This window comes from Rhineura floridana, chromosome 3, assembly GCF_030035675.1.
Source record: "Rhineura floridana isolate rRhiFlo1 chromosome 3, rRhiFlo1.hap2, whole genome shotgun sequence".
NCBI classification, from domain to species: Eukaryota; Metazoa; Chordata; class Lepidosauria; order Squamata; family Rhineuridae; genus Rhineura; species Rhineura floridana.
The window spans coordinates 115,206,770-115,223,012 of record NC_084482.1 but is presented as its reverse complement, the minus strand read 5'-3'; the positions used below and the strand labels follow the sequence as shown (position 1 = coordinate 115,223,012).

The following is a 16,243-nucleotide window of genomic DNA, read 5'->3' as shown; positions in this document are numbered from 1 at the left end:
CATATTCTGGAGACTGATATTTCCCATGCTCACAACACTTTTAACTTAAATAACCACTTTCAAATTCTGGAATACAGAATACATCAACCTCTGTTTACGTGGACTCTCATAAATCCAGATACAACCATTAGCCTCCTATTCAGAAGTCTTCCTATTCCTTTCTCCATGTGAGGTTTCTCCTTCGACTGTCTTTGAAATCCTTCATGCGACAGTGGAATAGAGTACTCTATCAATGGCCTAGCAAGCCTTGTTGCAACAACTTTAAAACACAGTAAAGTCCTGTTGTCTCAAGGGAATTGGTTTTTTCCTCCCCTTTCACTGTTAGTAGCACAGACATTTATGGTTTGCATCCCAAACTAAACCTGATTTTAAACTGTTGAGCAGGGCAGGGCTGATATCACCCTGACATCACGGGAATTAGTAAGAAAAATATATATTGCACATACTAAGAACTTATTAACAACCAAGTTAAAAACAAAATGGCGCTGTCTTCCTCAGTGTTCCTGTAACCGTGTATCCAGGGATGTCTCCACATTCTGTTCAGTCCAGTTGCCCTCTCCTTATTGCAGTACAGGTTGTACTTTCTGCCTGTGGATTTACTGTAAAATAAACACACACATACACACACACACACAAAAAAACAAAGTAAAATGAATCTGGTTTCCTCTAGAAGATCCAGTGCATTGTCCCTCTTCTTGGTCTGGTTTTTAGCACTGGAGAAGCTGGGGATAGGAAGACCCTGCTCTCACCCAGAATATCCATCAAGGGTAATTATAATCCCGTCGCTCCCAGGGGTGTCCCAGAGCTGTGACCCATGCATGGAATCTCCTGCATGGTTTGGGGGAAATCGTGGCTCACCACCCGTCCGTTTTCTCCACTGCTGGTTCCTGCTGCGGATGCTCTGGGGAGGGTTGATGTTCGTATGGCTTCATTGATTGATTGCTGTGGGATCAAACAAAAACCCTTTTTAAGAGAGACAAGGGGGGTCTCCCCCTGTCCCTAGGAATGATTGGATAATCATAATATACTACATTTCATTTTTTCAGTCTACTAGTACGCTTGGATCACTCCCATCCCCAATTCTGCTTGGCACCAACCATCTAAAATCTAGGCATTGCTAAATTTCAAATGGAGGTTTTTGTAAGTGAGCTTCTAAACGCCTAATGTCACTGCATTGACAATTGTCAATTGATGTCTTTGTCACCATTATCAGTGGTGTTTCTGGCTTTGCCTGTCATGACTAGGAGAGGCTCCATGTATACAAGGGTATGTGAGAATCACAGAAAAGCTACACAGAATAGTTGGAATGGTGTATCTATATCTACATCTCCAATGCTCATGACTGATGAGCCTTCGAGTCTGTTTTTAGGGCCAAAGTCTAGAACATGTGAAATAGCAAATTAAGGAGACGGTAACTTTGATAATGTGCCAAGTGAATGAATAATCACAAGTTACCAACTCCACGGGTATCATTGTTAAGGATTTCTTGGTCAGGTCTGGTGATTTCCAAGCCCTGGCACCTTTAAGCTTGGAAATCATCAAGTTCTTCAGGCATACATATTCAAAGCAAACACAATTTTAAAGTAATTAATAACTAAGTAAGGAAAGGATTTATTGTATCAGAGTTTATTTTTATTGTTGCTCAGATCACCTATGTGTGAGTAACATTTCTTAGGCTAGAAAGATTGCCAATGCTTTAAAACAACTAGTTGGTCCAACACAAACATTTCACTTATTCCATATAAGAACTATACTTTGGGCAGAGCTAGGGGCAATTGTGTCCTTCATCTGCTAATATGGAGCTGAGGGGAACTGAGCAGGATAGATGGATGCTTAAGCCTTCCCCCACCTCCCAGTTCTTCCATACAAATCCTCCCCCTTCCCCACTAGTTTTCATTTTGCCCCCCTCCCCCTGCTCCAAAACTGAGAGAAACACAATGGGGGAGGGTTGTCATTAGTAGGACATTTGGCTGAGTAGGTGGTGAGAGTTGGTAGGAGTAAGCAGCTCTTGTTCCCTCCTGCTGAGTCTTCCCTGAAAGTGTGTTCTGCCCTCGCATTTCTGTTATCTTGACAAAACTGAGGTTGGGGCCAGACATTTGACAAGATAATATTTACTTCTGCCCTTAGTACACAAGTAATTATCTCACTGGGTGCTTAATATAGTTAACAACAAGAACCCCATTGTAAATAATGTAAGCACGTGATAAGCTTTGACTATCATTTAAAGGTGTAATGTTTTAAGACCTTTGCTGATTAAAGGTAAGTGGCGTTATCGACTTCCCGGAAGTGAGTGCTCAGCTGGTGACTGTCTCTGAGAGATCTCTGCCTCAGAGGAAGCTTTTTTCAGGTTAAAAGCCAGCCAGAGGAAACTTTGACTGGCTTAAATGTTCTCCAAGGTATAGGAGAACCAATCAGATTTTCCACAAGACTTCGTTGAGCTGTCGGCGGCTGGAATTGACCAGGAAATCCCTGAGATAAGAAGGCATGCCGATCAGCTGAAGACGGAATCAGGATTTCCATGCAAGCTGTACTGAAAAAAAGTGAAGCGTTTTTTTTTCTTCTTAAAAAAACATCCTTAACCAGCGAGCCTACTTCTGTCTAAATCTTATCATTTGGCTTAAATTACTACAATAAAAGGGATTTGTTTACGAATCAGCAACTGAGAAACCTGGGTGAGTCATACTTTTTCTCTTTTAAATATAATTAAGGAAGAAAGAAAATGTAAACAACTTATATACTTTTTTTACGACAAAAAGCTGGCCTGAATTTGGAGTTTTAAAGCTTAAAAACGGATGAGAGGTAATTATTATTTGATGGAAATATATTTTGGACTATTTTTCTCCTTGGACTATTTCTTTTTGGACGAATCTGCTGCTCGTACATGTTACTAATCGTTTGGTGTTGGGAACCAGAATTGTTTTGCATTCTTGGACGTAGATAAGAACTGTGTTGTGCTGACTGGATTACAATAACAGGCCTGGAATATTAACTTTTTTGTTGGTGGAGGAAAAAAAAAAGAAATAGACTGCCTCTAGGTTTTGGAACAGTGATTAATATCAGAAATTAAAGGCTTCTCTTGAAAATGACAACTAAAAAAACAACTAAGGCCCAGGAGCGAAGAGGTTCTACTGATCCACAGGAAGGGGCTATACCCCCAGATATGTTTCAAAAAATAATGGAAGGGATTAATGATATAAAACAGGAAATGAAAACTGAACTGACAGATATAAAAGACTATATTAAAACACAAGTGGATGAGATTAAAGGGACAATTGGGCAAATAAAGGAGGATGCAAAAAATACTAAAGAAAAGGTACAAATCTTGGAGAATAGAACAGATATATTAAATCTGGAATTAGAAAAAAACTTGGACTATATGGCTGTGACTGAAATGAAAAACAAAGAACATTGTTTGAGATTCCGTGCAATCCCTGAGGAAACAGGTGAAGACATCAGAGATAAAATTGTAATGCTTTAGTAAAATTTCTGGATTTGAATGAAGATCGGATGGAATTTGAAATAGACAAAGTGTATAGAATTAATTCCAGATATGCAACAATGAATAAAATTCCAAGAGATGTGCTTGTTCATTTTATAAAGAAGACGACCAGAGATATGGTATTACAGCAACACTTTAAAAATACCTTTAAAATTGATGGTAAGGAAATACTGGTGATGAAAGAAATTCCTATTAGACTTTTACGTAAGAGAAAAGAATATGCTTTCCTTACAGAGAAACTCAAGCAACGCAAAATTCAATTTAGATGGGATGTTCCAGAAGGAGTGATTTTTACATTCAGACAACAGAAATATAGATTGAATACTGTTCAAAAAGCAAGGGACTTCTTGAGAAAAGCTTCAAAAGACATGGATGAAGATAAACTCAAAGGAAAGGAAGATGATGGATTAAAAGGAGCATCAGGCACATTTTAAAATACACGCTTGAAGATGGATTACAAATATCTAACTTGGAATATAAATGGAGCCAACACGGCGCAGAAGAGAAAGAAAGTGTTTCATTATTTGAAAAAACTAAAATTGGATATAATTTGTTTACAAGAAACTCATATTAAGAAGAAAGATTCCAAATATTTGATTTGTAAAAATTTGGGTGAAGAATTTATTTCGGCTGGACCAAAAAAAAAAATGGAGTTGTTCTCTACATTAACCCACAATTGCTTCCTAAATTGGTATTACTGGATGATAGTGGTAGATTTGTGGGGGTTGAAATTACTCTACAGGGTACAAACATTTTGATAGTGGGTATTTATGCCCCCAATGAAGATAAAACAAGGTTTTACACAGGACTTATGGAAAAATTGTCAGAGTTTTCATATGATCATTGGTGTGTCATGGGTGATTGGAATGGGGTAATCTCACCAAAAATTGATAGGCTTTCTGAAAAAAATATCAAAGAGACACAGGGTAAATTACCGAAGATTTGCTTTGAACTGATGGAACATTTAGAATTGGTGGATACCTGGAGATATATAAATGATAATGCAAAGGAATTTACTTATTTTTCAGAAAGACACAAAACATTCTCGAGGATTGATATGATTTGGATGTCTAAAATTTTAGCGAAGGATACTTTTAAAATGGATATATTACCAAAAACTTTTTCGGATCATAATCCTGTGATATTAATTTAAAAAAAAAAATCTTGGATTTAGATGGAGACTAAATGAATCTTTATTACAGAATGACAAAGTAGTACAAAAATGTAAGAAGAAATTAAAAGAGTTTTTTGAACATAATTTACATAAAGGAACAAGTGAAAATATCGTTTGGGATACAAGTAAGGCATTTATGAGGGGATATTTTATTAAATGTAACTCTGAATTAAAAAAAAAGAAACAACAGAAAATGCAATTAATTTTGGAAGAAATAAAACAAAAAGAGGAAGAATTGAAAAAGAATCCAACTAAAGTTTCTATTGTAAATCAAATTAAAATGTTACAGAAGCAAGTATCAATGCTGACAGTTAGAGAAATTGAAAGAAAACTAAATTTTGCTAAACAAAGGACTTTTGAATTTGCAAATAAACCTGGGAAATGGTTAGCATATAAATTAAGAAAAGAACGTCAAAAAATATTATTTTAAAGATACAAGAAGGAGAAGAGACGTTGACAGATAATGTAAAAATCAAAAAGATTTTTCATCAATATTACTCAACATTGTACAAATGTCAGGAAATTCCATCTGAAAAAATAGAAGAGTATATATCTAAACAGAATTTGCCTAAAATTACAGATTTTCAGAGACAAGCTATTAATGGCCCTATTACGTCAAGAGAGATATCTGAAGCTATAAACAAAATTAAATTAGGAAAGGCACCAGGACCAGATGGGTTATCTGCAATGTATTATAAATGTTTGGAGGAAGAACTCTTACTACCTTTACAGTCTACAATGAATCTTATTCTGCAAGAGGGAAAGATACCGGATAGTTGGAAAAATGCTAATATAACATTAATACCTAAAGAGGAGCAAGATTTAACTAAAACAAAAAATTATCGACCAATATCTCTATTGAATAATGACTATAAAATTTTTACAACGATCTTGGCAGAAAGATTGAAAATAATATTGCAACAATCTATTCAGGAAGATCAATCAGGGTTTTTACCTAAAAGACAATTACGTGACAACGTCAGAAATGTCTTGAATGTCTTGGAATATTTAGAACAACGAAATGATAAACAAGCAGCTTTGATTTTTTTAGATGCTGAAAAAGCATTTGATAATTTGAATTGGAAATTTATGTTTCAGGTTTTGGAGCAAATGGATTTTGGAGATAATTTCATAAAATGGATTAGATCGATTTATACATCTCAGAAGGCTCAGATAATTGTTAATGGAGATTTAACGGATTCATGTGAAATACAAAAGGGTACAAGACAGGGATGTCCTTTATCTCCCCTTTTATTTATTCTGGTTTTAGAAGTGCTGCTTAGAGATATAAGGTAAGATAAAAGAATTTCGGGATTAAAGATAAAAAAAGAAGAATATAAATTGAGAGCATTTGCTGATGATTTGATAATTGTACTAGAAAACCCTTTGGAAGGAATTAATGTATTGATGGACAAATTAAAAGAATTTGGATCGTTAGCAGGATTTAAGATCAACAATCAAAAAACAAAGATGTTGGTGAAAAATTTAACTTTAAGGGAACAGAAAGAGTTAATGGACAAGACAGATTTTACAATAGAGAAAAAGTTGAAATATTTAGGTATCATTATGACAAACAAAAATTCAAAGTTGTTTCATAATAATTATGAAAAATTATGGACAGAGATTAAGAAAGACTTGCTAAAATGGGATAAACTACAACTGTCATTAATGGGTAGAATATCTGTGATAAAAATGAATGTATTACCGAGAATGATGTTTCTGTTTCAAACAATACCTGTAATATCCTCTGATTTACCTTTTAAACAATGGCAAAAAGATATCTCTAAATTTGTATGGCAAGGAAAAAAACCAAGAGTTAAATTTAAACTACTACAAGATGCCAAAGAAAGAGGAGGACTGGGATTACCAAATCTGAGACTTTATTTTGCTGCCTGCTGTCTAGTCTGGATAAAGGAATGGATCTTATTGAGGAATAAAAGACTATTGGATTTGGAGGGCCATAATTTGAAGTGGGGATGGCATGGATATCTATGGTATGACAAAGCAAAAGTAAATGTAGACTTTAACAATCATTTTATAAGACATCCTCTGTTGAAAATATGGAATAGATATAAACCAAGGTTTTATTCGAAAATACCATTATGTGTCTCAAGTCAAGAAGCGTTTTACAGAAGAGAAATGGCTGGAAATGAGAAATGGTTAACTTATCAAGAACTATTAGAAAATGTACATGGAGAATATATAATGAAAGAGAGAGAACAACTGACAAAGGAAGGATATAGTTTCCAATGGTTTGCCTATTTACAATTGTTAGAAAGATATAAAATAGATAAGAAAATGTATGGGTTTGAAATAAGTAAATCTGATTTTGAAATAGGATTGTGTACAAATGATGAAAATATAATTGCGAAAATGTATAAACTCTTATCGAAAATGGATATGGAGGAAGAACAAGTAAAAGAGTGTATGGTAAAGTGGGCAAAAAATTTTGGTTATAACATACAAATGGATCAATGGGAAAATATGTGGAAAAAAGGCTTGAAATTTACACTATGCTATAATCTTAAAGAAAATTTTTATAAAATGATGTACCGTTGGTATATGACTCCAGAAAAGTTGTCAAAAATGTATAGTAATGTTTCTAATGTTTGTTGGAAATGTAAACAACAAGAAGGATCATTTTATCATATGTGGTGGCTGTGTAAAAAGGCAAAATCATTTTGGGCACAGATAGGTAGGAAGATGCAAAAAATTCTAAAGATAAATATTCAATCAAAACCAGAATTTTTTTTATTGGGTTTTATGGATAAACAAATAGAAAAGAAATATGGAAGAATAATATTATATATGATTACGGCAGCAAGATTATTATATGCACAAAAGTGGAAAATGGAATCAACACCAACAATGGAAGAATGGCTATTGAAATTAATGGACTTAGTAGAAATGGATAAATTGACATGTTTACTTAGAGAAAAATCGACAGATACATTTCTTAAGGAATGGAAGCCTCTCTTAGACTTTTTGTTGAAAGATCAAAATAAAATGATGATATTGGGATTCGACGATTAATTAAGACAGCCTATGGAGAAAAGGGATTCTGTATGTATATATTAAGGGACAGGTTTGATGTATATTGTATACTTATAGCTGATCTGCGACAAATCGGAAGTCAACTATTTTATTTTTTATTTTTTGTTGTGGTATTGTTATGGTTTTTTTTTACTTTGTTTTGTTTGTTTTTTGAAAAATTTGAATAAAAATTATTAATAAAAAAAAAGGTAAGTGGCGTTATCGTAAGGACAACAGTGAGAGAACAAAGGAATCAAAGGACAGTTATTAAGTTGTGTGAGGAATAGGCTTATTCACACAGTAACATTTCCTGATATAATAATATTTTTTTAAAAACCCTGAACTTGAAAGTTGTACTTGTATACAGTAGAGCTAGGCTTGGGCATCTCTGGTCATCCAGATGTTGCTGGACTCCAACTCTCATCAGCCCCAGCCAACATGGCCAACAGTCAGGGATGATGGGGGTTGTAATCTAACACCATTTAGAAGGCTACAGGCTCCCCAACCCTGCAGGAGAGGGTAAATTTGAAGCTGAAGGGTATTGCAATTGATAGACTGTTGGACATGGATATGGAAACCAATGCCCACAAGCTATGAAGCTCAATAGGAGGCCTTGGGCAAGCAATGATATATCTCAGCCTAACTTATATCACAAGGATATTGTGATTTTAAATTGACTCTCCAAAATTCTTGCATATTTGGAACTTCTTTCCTCATTGGTGTATTAATCTTGAGATATATGGCTAGGAAGGCCAATTATGCATGGCTAGTAAGTACAGAGTTACTTATAATAGAAAGAGCACTTAAGAAAAGTCTTATTCTATTTGGCATTCATTGCTACATTTGTATACAAATTAGAATAGCTGTCAGCTGACTATTATTTGCTGTACAGAATCTACTTGCAGGCTTGGTTTGCATAAGTATTCCCTGCTTTTTATTCCTATTTTGTGAGTAAGCGTCTGGGAAACTGAGTGGAAGAAGGTAAAGGTGTACTGGAAGTAGGGATGGGATCCATTGCCCAGTGTCGCTTCGGAAGTATTCCGTTGACCTAACAGGCAACATCAATTCAAATTCATTATTTGTTCACTATCTACTGCTTTTACTGGTCTGATTTTTTTCTTTTTCCCAAAATGTTGATATTAATATCAATATTGTTCAAAATTTTCTTTCAGTATATCAATATTTTCTTTCAAAATATCATTATTATGAATGGAAATATTGATACATGGAATAAAATATAGATATTTTAAATATAAATTATTGATAAAAATATCGATATTTTTCAAAGAAAGTATTGATAAAGGAAAGTGATTTTGCCACCTCCTCCTCCTCCTTTACTGTGACTCAGGTGGTACAGTTTTCATGTTAGCAAGAAGAGACTGGCTGTTTTCCTTTTGGAAAGGAAAGGAGGAAAGCAGCTTCCTGTGCTCCCCTTCCTCCTTGCCAAGCCCTGAGTCAACATGAGCAACACTTGGCTTCCTTCCTTCCTCTTGGAGCTTGAATTATTTGAGTAGAGGGGGCTGGCACACACACAGAGAAACTTGTACTGCTGTGCTGTGAGTAAAATCTATAAAAGAGCAATATATTTTGGTGGGGGGAATCTAGTGTTGGGGGAAAGCCGCTGAAGTTTGGAGCAAACAGGATTGCTCTGCAAAGATGGAGAATATGTGGACCATTGAAAAATCCAGTGCTAAATCTGAATTCAGCTGAATTCTTGCCCATTCATAGCTGGAAGAAGAGTGTCTTGTTGATATTCTTTTATTTATCCATGCATTGGAGAAGTGTAATTTCTTTTCAAAAATTAATACTGTAACAGCAATGACAACAAATACAAAATCACTGCTTTGGTCTTGAGTTTGAAGATCATTGAACAAAGATGGCGGGCAGAGGCTGGGTCACTCCAAGATCTTGACATTCCTTACCAATGTAAAGAACTACAGTTAAAGTAGTGATTCAAAAGTACAATGCTGAATTAACAACCATAAATTATTCCTGATTCTAAAAAGAAATTCACAGCGATTCATTGGATTGGGCAACAAGGACTTTTCTACACAGGAAAGTGTGTGAATTTTAGAGCTGAAATCTTCATGTGGATTAAATATGATACCATTGGGTGGCGTCACAAAAAAGTGGCCTCATTAAGCATGAAACTGCTACAATGAACTGTTTTTGTTATGTCCAGGAATATTTGCTCTGCTATGAGCAGTGCAAGGCTCCTCAGAACAGCCCCAAACATGATAGCATCCTGAGTTGTTTAGACAGACAACTGCCTCACGACAACGTTGTAAGGTAGGTTGTTCAAAGACTACATAGTGAACTTCATAGTTGAGCAAGGATTGTGCATCTGAAACTTATGAATCTTGAAACTTCTACTTTGGATATTCCCACAGCAGTGCAAAACCAGAAATCAACATGAACTTGCAGATGCAAGTGGCTGTGGATGCTGTAATGTCTAAAGCTGCTCTTGCAGCTGAGGGTAGACACTATTTTTTCAGAATGACTTTCCAAGGTTACTTGGAAAGCCTCCAAAAGTCCCATTATAGCAAGGACAGGGAGCCAACTAACTTGGGTCTGTTTTAGTTCCTAAACTCTGTTTTAAACAATGTTGAGGTTTTTTTGTGTTAAGCGTATCTGAAACAGAGGCTTAAATGCATTTTCCATAACTCCTAATATTTGTGTCTACAAACTATTTGCAAAGAAGCCCTTTCTCAGACCTTATTCAGTTGAACACTAAACAGGCCCAGGAAAATTCATTTCCTTGTCCCTTAACTATTGACGTTCTACCCTAATGGCCATCCTTGGTTGGATCCATTTCTAAAGGAACATTAGGAGTCTGGCTGGTATCAGAAAGAAGGTGTGAAAGGCCTGTGAATGTGTTGCCACCTTCATCCGTTTTGATTCACTTCTGGACTTGTAACAAAATTCGATTAAGGCAACCAGCATGGCTAATCCAAGCCCACCGATGAGGATGTAGAAAACACCAGCCACATTGCTGAGACTCAAAGCACTTGTTTTGTCCTATAAGAAAAAGGAAAGGGGAGAAGGGATGTGGGAGGGAGAAACAAGCTGTTAACATAGTTCTTTAGAAGTGAGTGTTTCATATGATACAATAAAACTGGGAAGCCACCACTTGTTTTCAAATACACAAGACATTTCAGCTTCCTTTCTTCACATATGAATATTCTTTCCCCACTGAACACAAAATTGACTAAACATTTCAGTGGCTTTGCAACTCTTTGGGAAAGGTGTGACTACATGTTTTTAGTCATCACCCTTAAATACTTATTTGCCTCAAATGCCTAGGTAGTTTCAATTATTGATAAAAATGTTATCTACTGTGAGCTGACATTTGCTAGTCTCCAGTCTTTGCCTCTCCTAAAATAACTCACTGTCTTAGAAACGTGTGTTCTTTTCTTCTTTGATTGTTTCCCCCGCAACTTCTGTTGCTGAGCAACAAATCAAAATAACTTACTTTATTTTCTTCTAACATGCCCCTCCCCCTTCGTACAATATCCAGGTTGCAATGACACTGAAAAGGTCCTCTCCTTAGACATGCAGTTGATTTGTATATTTTGGGTCCATGTTCTGATGATGCATTTTAAAATCCATTATTCTATTGATAAGGAAGATTATTAGCCATCTAATAATTAATCATCTTTAGCACTTAATTTTGATTACAAGCTGATTTTATAAACACCCAGTAATTAATCTGCCTGTGTTAAATAGCTAAGTATAATTCTTCCCTGTTTTACAGAGGTAGAAACTGAGTCATAATATTAACATTAGAAGCACAGCAAACATTGGTCTCTAATTTGACACATATTCTAGACATCTGATTAAGTCTGAGTATTTATCAAATGAAATGAATACTTGGCTATGAATTTAAATTTGCAAAAGTATTGTTTCTCTACTAGTTACATTATGCAAACCACAGATATCAGATGTCATTGGGATTTACTTGAGGTCATATAAGCAGTGCTTGAATTGGCATGGATTTCCAAGTCACAGGAACATTCCTACAAGGGACTCTTGTGTCTTAAAAGATAATTTGGAAAGTGTTTGTATATGTGTGTACTTCATACATGTATTGCAATCAGTTCCTGGATTCTTAGCAACATGGTTCCAAGATCCTATTATACATTTCAGGTAAAAGAGGGACTTTGTTATGACTGGCATAAAGATGACATTCTTGTCATTAATGTGGTCTGCAAATGTAAATTTATTTATTTATTATTCATTAGATTTATATCCCACCCTTCCTCCCAGTAGGAGCCCAGGGTGGCAAATGTAGGATAAAGGCAGGCACATATTGTAAAGTTTGGTAAAAGTGGGCACACATCCTATACCCTGAAAACAAATGCTTCAGAATGCAGCAAACGTGTCAAAATGTCAGTCACATTTTAGAATGTTTGTTTTCATTCATAGTGACTCTTTCAAGTAGAAATGATTTTTTAAAATGTTAAATTCTGACTCCTCTTTTCCAGTTTAGCACAGGGAATGCTGGTCTTGCTTATTACTTGTTCACTTAGGCAGAGCTTGGAAAAGTTACTTTTTTTGAACTACAACTCCCATCAGCCCCAGCCAGCATGGCCACTGGATTGGGCTGATGGGAGTTGTAGTTCACAAAAGTAACTTTTCCAAGCTCTGCACTTAGGCTGCAATCCAATACACACTTATCTGGGAGTAAGTCCCATTGAACCCAATGGAAATTACTTCTAAGTAAACATGTATTAGATTGCAGCCTAACTTATTCAGTACTTTCTGAATAAAACACAGCTAGTTATCAGTGGAGGAACAGATGATCAAGGAGTACAGTTAGAATGCTAGACTGGCTACTGGGAACATATACTGTGCTTTATGAGCTCTCTTTGCTGCTGTTAAAATCCATTGTGAAATGTCATGGCTTGGCAACTTCATGCTTCTTTCAAAAGGAAGGTGGGAATGCAACACCCTTGTCAAATCAGTTATCAAGTTAATGTTTTATTTATTGTTTTCAATTTTGTATGCATGTTTTTGGTAGAATCAATTGTGAAGTATTAATGTATAGAGAGTGAAACTTTTAGGTCTCCACCCCAGCTTCTGTGTAGCTCCATAGCCCCAAAGCTATAGGAACTGAACTATAAATTCAAATCAAAGCATTCTTTTCTGACAATGGAGGTTACCATGCAGATACTTTTCGCATGGTATATTTGTTCTTCCCCCACTTCTCTATGCTCTGTAATGTGAATGTTATTAGACTGCATTCTGTCATATTGACTCGCTAATTCCTTCAGCACTCTTATTCTGAGATGGAAATACGATTTTCTGTTCCACAAACTGGCTCAATATGAATTCATCTGTTCTTTGCCAAGCCGGTGAGCCATTAATCCAGATTCTTCTTTCAGACATTTTCTAGCTGTAAACATTTCAGTCTTCTCCACCTCTCTATTTAATCACAATTCTGATGCTCAGAATCCATGGCTCTGAGAAAGGGGACATTTTATACTCTGTCTCCGACTTTAAGATTTGATTGTGTTCTTTTCACAAACCCATTTCAAAGTGTTAATATTAGTGCATGCTTTTTATTTGTGCCTCTCTCTCTTGTTCTCTTTCACACACACACTGAGAGGGAGAATGGGAAGAGTGAATGGGATGTTCAAGGTTAGTTGTATGTGCTGTGCATGCTGGGGAGTCAAATTTTCTTCTTTCAGATTTTCAAAGATCTCCTGATGGAAACTTATTCAAATATCAGTGCCTTTATTCTTTATGTGCTGCCAATGGGAAAATGTCTTGTAATGAAAATACATCCAAGTTTAAATGACCATGCAAGTAGAATCAGGAACGTTGTCATTTATACATCTGTTCAATGTTGAAAGGCTACATGGCACATCTGGGCCCTAGGGCTGAGCCTAATTTTCCCTCCTGCTACCATAGTTGAGACAGGCCAGGATAAAAATGGCATGAAAAATGTGGTGCCAAGGATGACTGAAGCCTGACTAGAGAGAAGTATACTGAGAGAGAGAGAGCTTGTAAAAAATCCAGTTGTCACAATGTAGAGTTAAGCTTGAAAGTGCTCCATAGGCATCTTGCTGCTTCTTGGCTCTCACATTTTCTTTGCTAGAAGGATATCATTTCTAATTTCAAAGAGGTTCTCTGGAGAGTGACTATTGTCTTGCAGTCACAGTTCTTTCCCAGTTGGATATTGGCACCAGGGTCATATCCACACACTGCAAAGGCAAAACAAAATAAAATCTAGCCTGCCATGGCTTGCCTTGGCTTCTTGGCTCCAAAAGACCTTACCTGCTGTTTTTCGTACAGGCTCCCTACTTAATAGCACTAATAGTAACAGAACATGAGAAAGGCACCAATCCCCACCGTAACTTCCGAAAGAATCAAACCATTTCCCTCAGCTGCAGCTCCTTGCCATTTGGCCTTTGTGACACATGCTCTCCCAAGGAGTTTGCCCGTCATGCAGTCAGCTTATTAGTGGGAGTGTAAATGTCACAGTGTGCCTCCTGCAGAGGGAGAGTCACATTGGAGGGAAGAGAAGGAGGGAAGAGGAAGATTGGCAGGTGAAAAGCAAGCAAAAAGCCCATCTTTCAAAAATGTTCCCAGCCTTGTTGCCATGGTGACAAGGCACCTTCCCTGTTCCCTGCCTGCTTCTTCTTAACTGGTGGCAGCTTATCCCCCATCCTGTTTCTTGTAGTTTTATTCTGCTCGGACAGAAGAAGAAAAATTCTTTAAGGACTGAGTTCCCCGATTCTTTTTCACCTTAAGGGGGATAAAGGAAGGCACCTTGGTGCCACTTAGAAGGTGGAAATGTCTGTTGTTGGTCTTTGGATAAAAGCCAATGGGTGCTTTGCCCTTTGTGTTGAGACTGGCTAATTCTCTTTTTTATCTGTGAATTTATTCCTCAGAACTCCAAATGCTGGAAATTCAACTTTATACAATGTGTGCACCCAATTGCATTATATATAATAAGCCTATCAAGACATGTAGATGTTGATGTGTTTTGATCTCTTTTTAGTTTACTGCTGATTTTAATTGTCTTTTAATTCATTTTTAACTGTTGTTAAAATTTTATTTATAATTTTAATATATTTTGTAAACTGCTTAGAAGTTTTCTTACAATCCAGCGATATATAATTTTTGGTTATATATGGAAATAAGATGTCTGATAATATAATCCTAAACATGTATACTCAGATATATGCCCTGCTGAATTTTACAGGATTTATTCTCGGGTAAAGTGTGAATAGGATAGCAGTCTTATCAGTATTCATGAGCAGTGTGAAAGAAAAAAAAATTGAGAATTTTGGAATATAGTAGTAATGAAAGCTAGTTTTATTTAATTTCAAGTGTCTTCCCGGTTTGCAGAGAGATTTGTCATCTTTAACTTTATGGTAATGTAAAAAACATGAGCCTTACAGGTGAAAGAAAAGGGGTTCAGATCCACCCATAGCCAAGTAAGAGCTTGCAGTCTAGTCTTGCTTATTTATTTGTTAGGCTTCTGGCAGTTCTCAGGCCCAATCCCTTGAAAAACAGGCCGCCAACTGTAATATAAAGCTTTTTTAAAGTCTGCCCTGGAATTTTATTTTTTCATTTCCCAATAGCTATAAAATCAGTGTTGTATTTTGAATGACATGTCCTGGCTAAGGTTTCTGATTATAATTACATATTTGTAAACTCCAGTTTATGCTTGTGATTTTGGCACAGGTTATTGTGCAATTTGAGTGTGTGTATGTTTTAAGTTGTTTTAAAAGATGTTATTATTTTATCACTTGTTTTCTCCCCGGGATCCTTTGGGAGGAAGGGTAGGATATACATTAAATAAATAAATAAAGGGCATTATTTGTCTGAGGGGTAACATAGTGAAAATGTTTGCCTGATACTGAAAGACCTTTCAGACCAGTGTATCAATAGGAGTATAACTGCTGCTCTTCTTTTTCTCTTTAGAAAGAGAGTATAATGTTCTGTTCCAGATTTGCTTTCCCCACCAAGGGAAAGTAAGGTTTTGGTTGGTTGTGCTATCCACCAAGACTAATTCAGAGAATCTTTTAGGCTATTGGTAGTCAACGAAGGATGCACTAGGAGCTTCTTGACCATGTTGCCAGTCTCTAGCACTCAGGATGGTGGAGACACTTAGTTTGGTTTACCTGGATCTTAAAATGGATTTCAATGGAACTAAGGATGGTTTCCAAGTAATGTGTTCCATCAGTGCAAGGATTTACGCTTGCACAATAGACCATATCACCTTCATTTCCCTCCATGCCCCTCCCCAAACCTGTTCTGGGTTCTCCCCCAGCCCTTTGGAACAGGGGAGGGCCTGGAGTGAGCATGGGGGCAGGAAGGGGGGAAATTCCATTGCGCAAGGATATATCCTTATCCTAGCAGAGCAGTTATTTAGTGCTATATTGGATACTGCATTCTGGCTGCAGTCCTATGCATTCTTACCTGGGAGTAGGCCTCATTGATTTTTTTTTAAAAAAATTACACTCAGACTAATATTTTACAACTTCCACTTCATCATTAACCTCTACACTTGCTTAAGAGTCTAC

At 36.3% G+C, this 16,243-nt stretch overlaps 1 protein-coding gene across 4 annotated transcripts in view; it reads right to left on the bottom strand.

Annotated features, from left to right (window-relative positions):
- Positions 1–771: 771 nt before the first annotated feature.
- Positions 772–16,243, bottom strand: part of GRIA1 (glutamate ionotropic receptor AMPA type subunit 1) — a 307,786-nt gene continuing 292,314 nt past the window's right edge. For all 4 annotated transcript variants that reach the window (XM_061617437.1, XM_061617436.1, XM_061617438.1 and 1 more), the window contains 2 exons: positions 10,590–10,724; positions 772–963 (listed from right to left, as the gene is read on the bottom strand). In XM_061617437.1, the coding sequence (XP_061473421.1) occupies positions 772–963; positions 10,590–10,724 (327 nt within the window). The remainder of the gene's footprint in view (positions 964–10,589; positions 10,725–16,243) is intronic.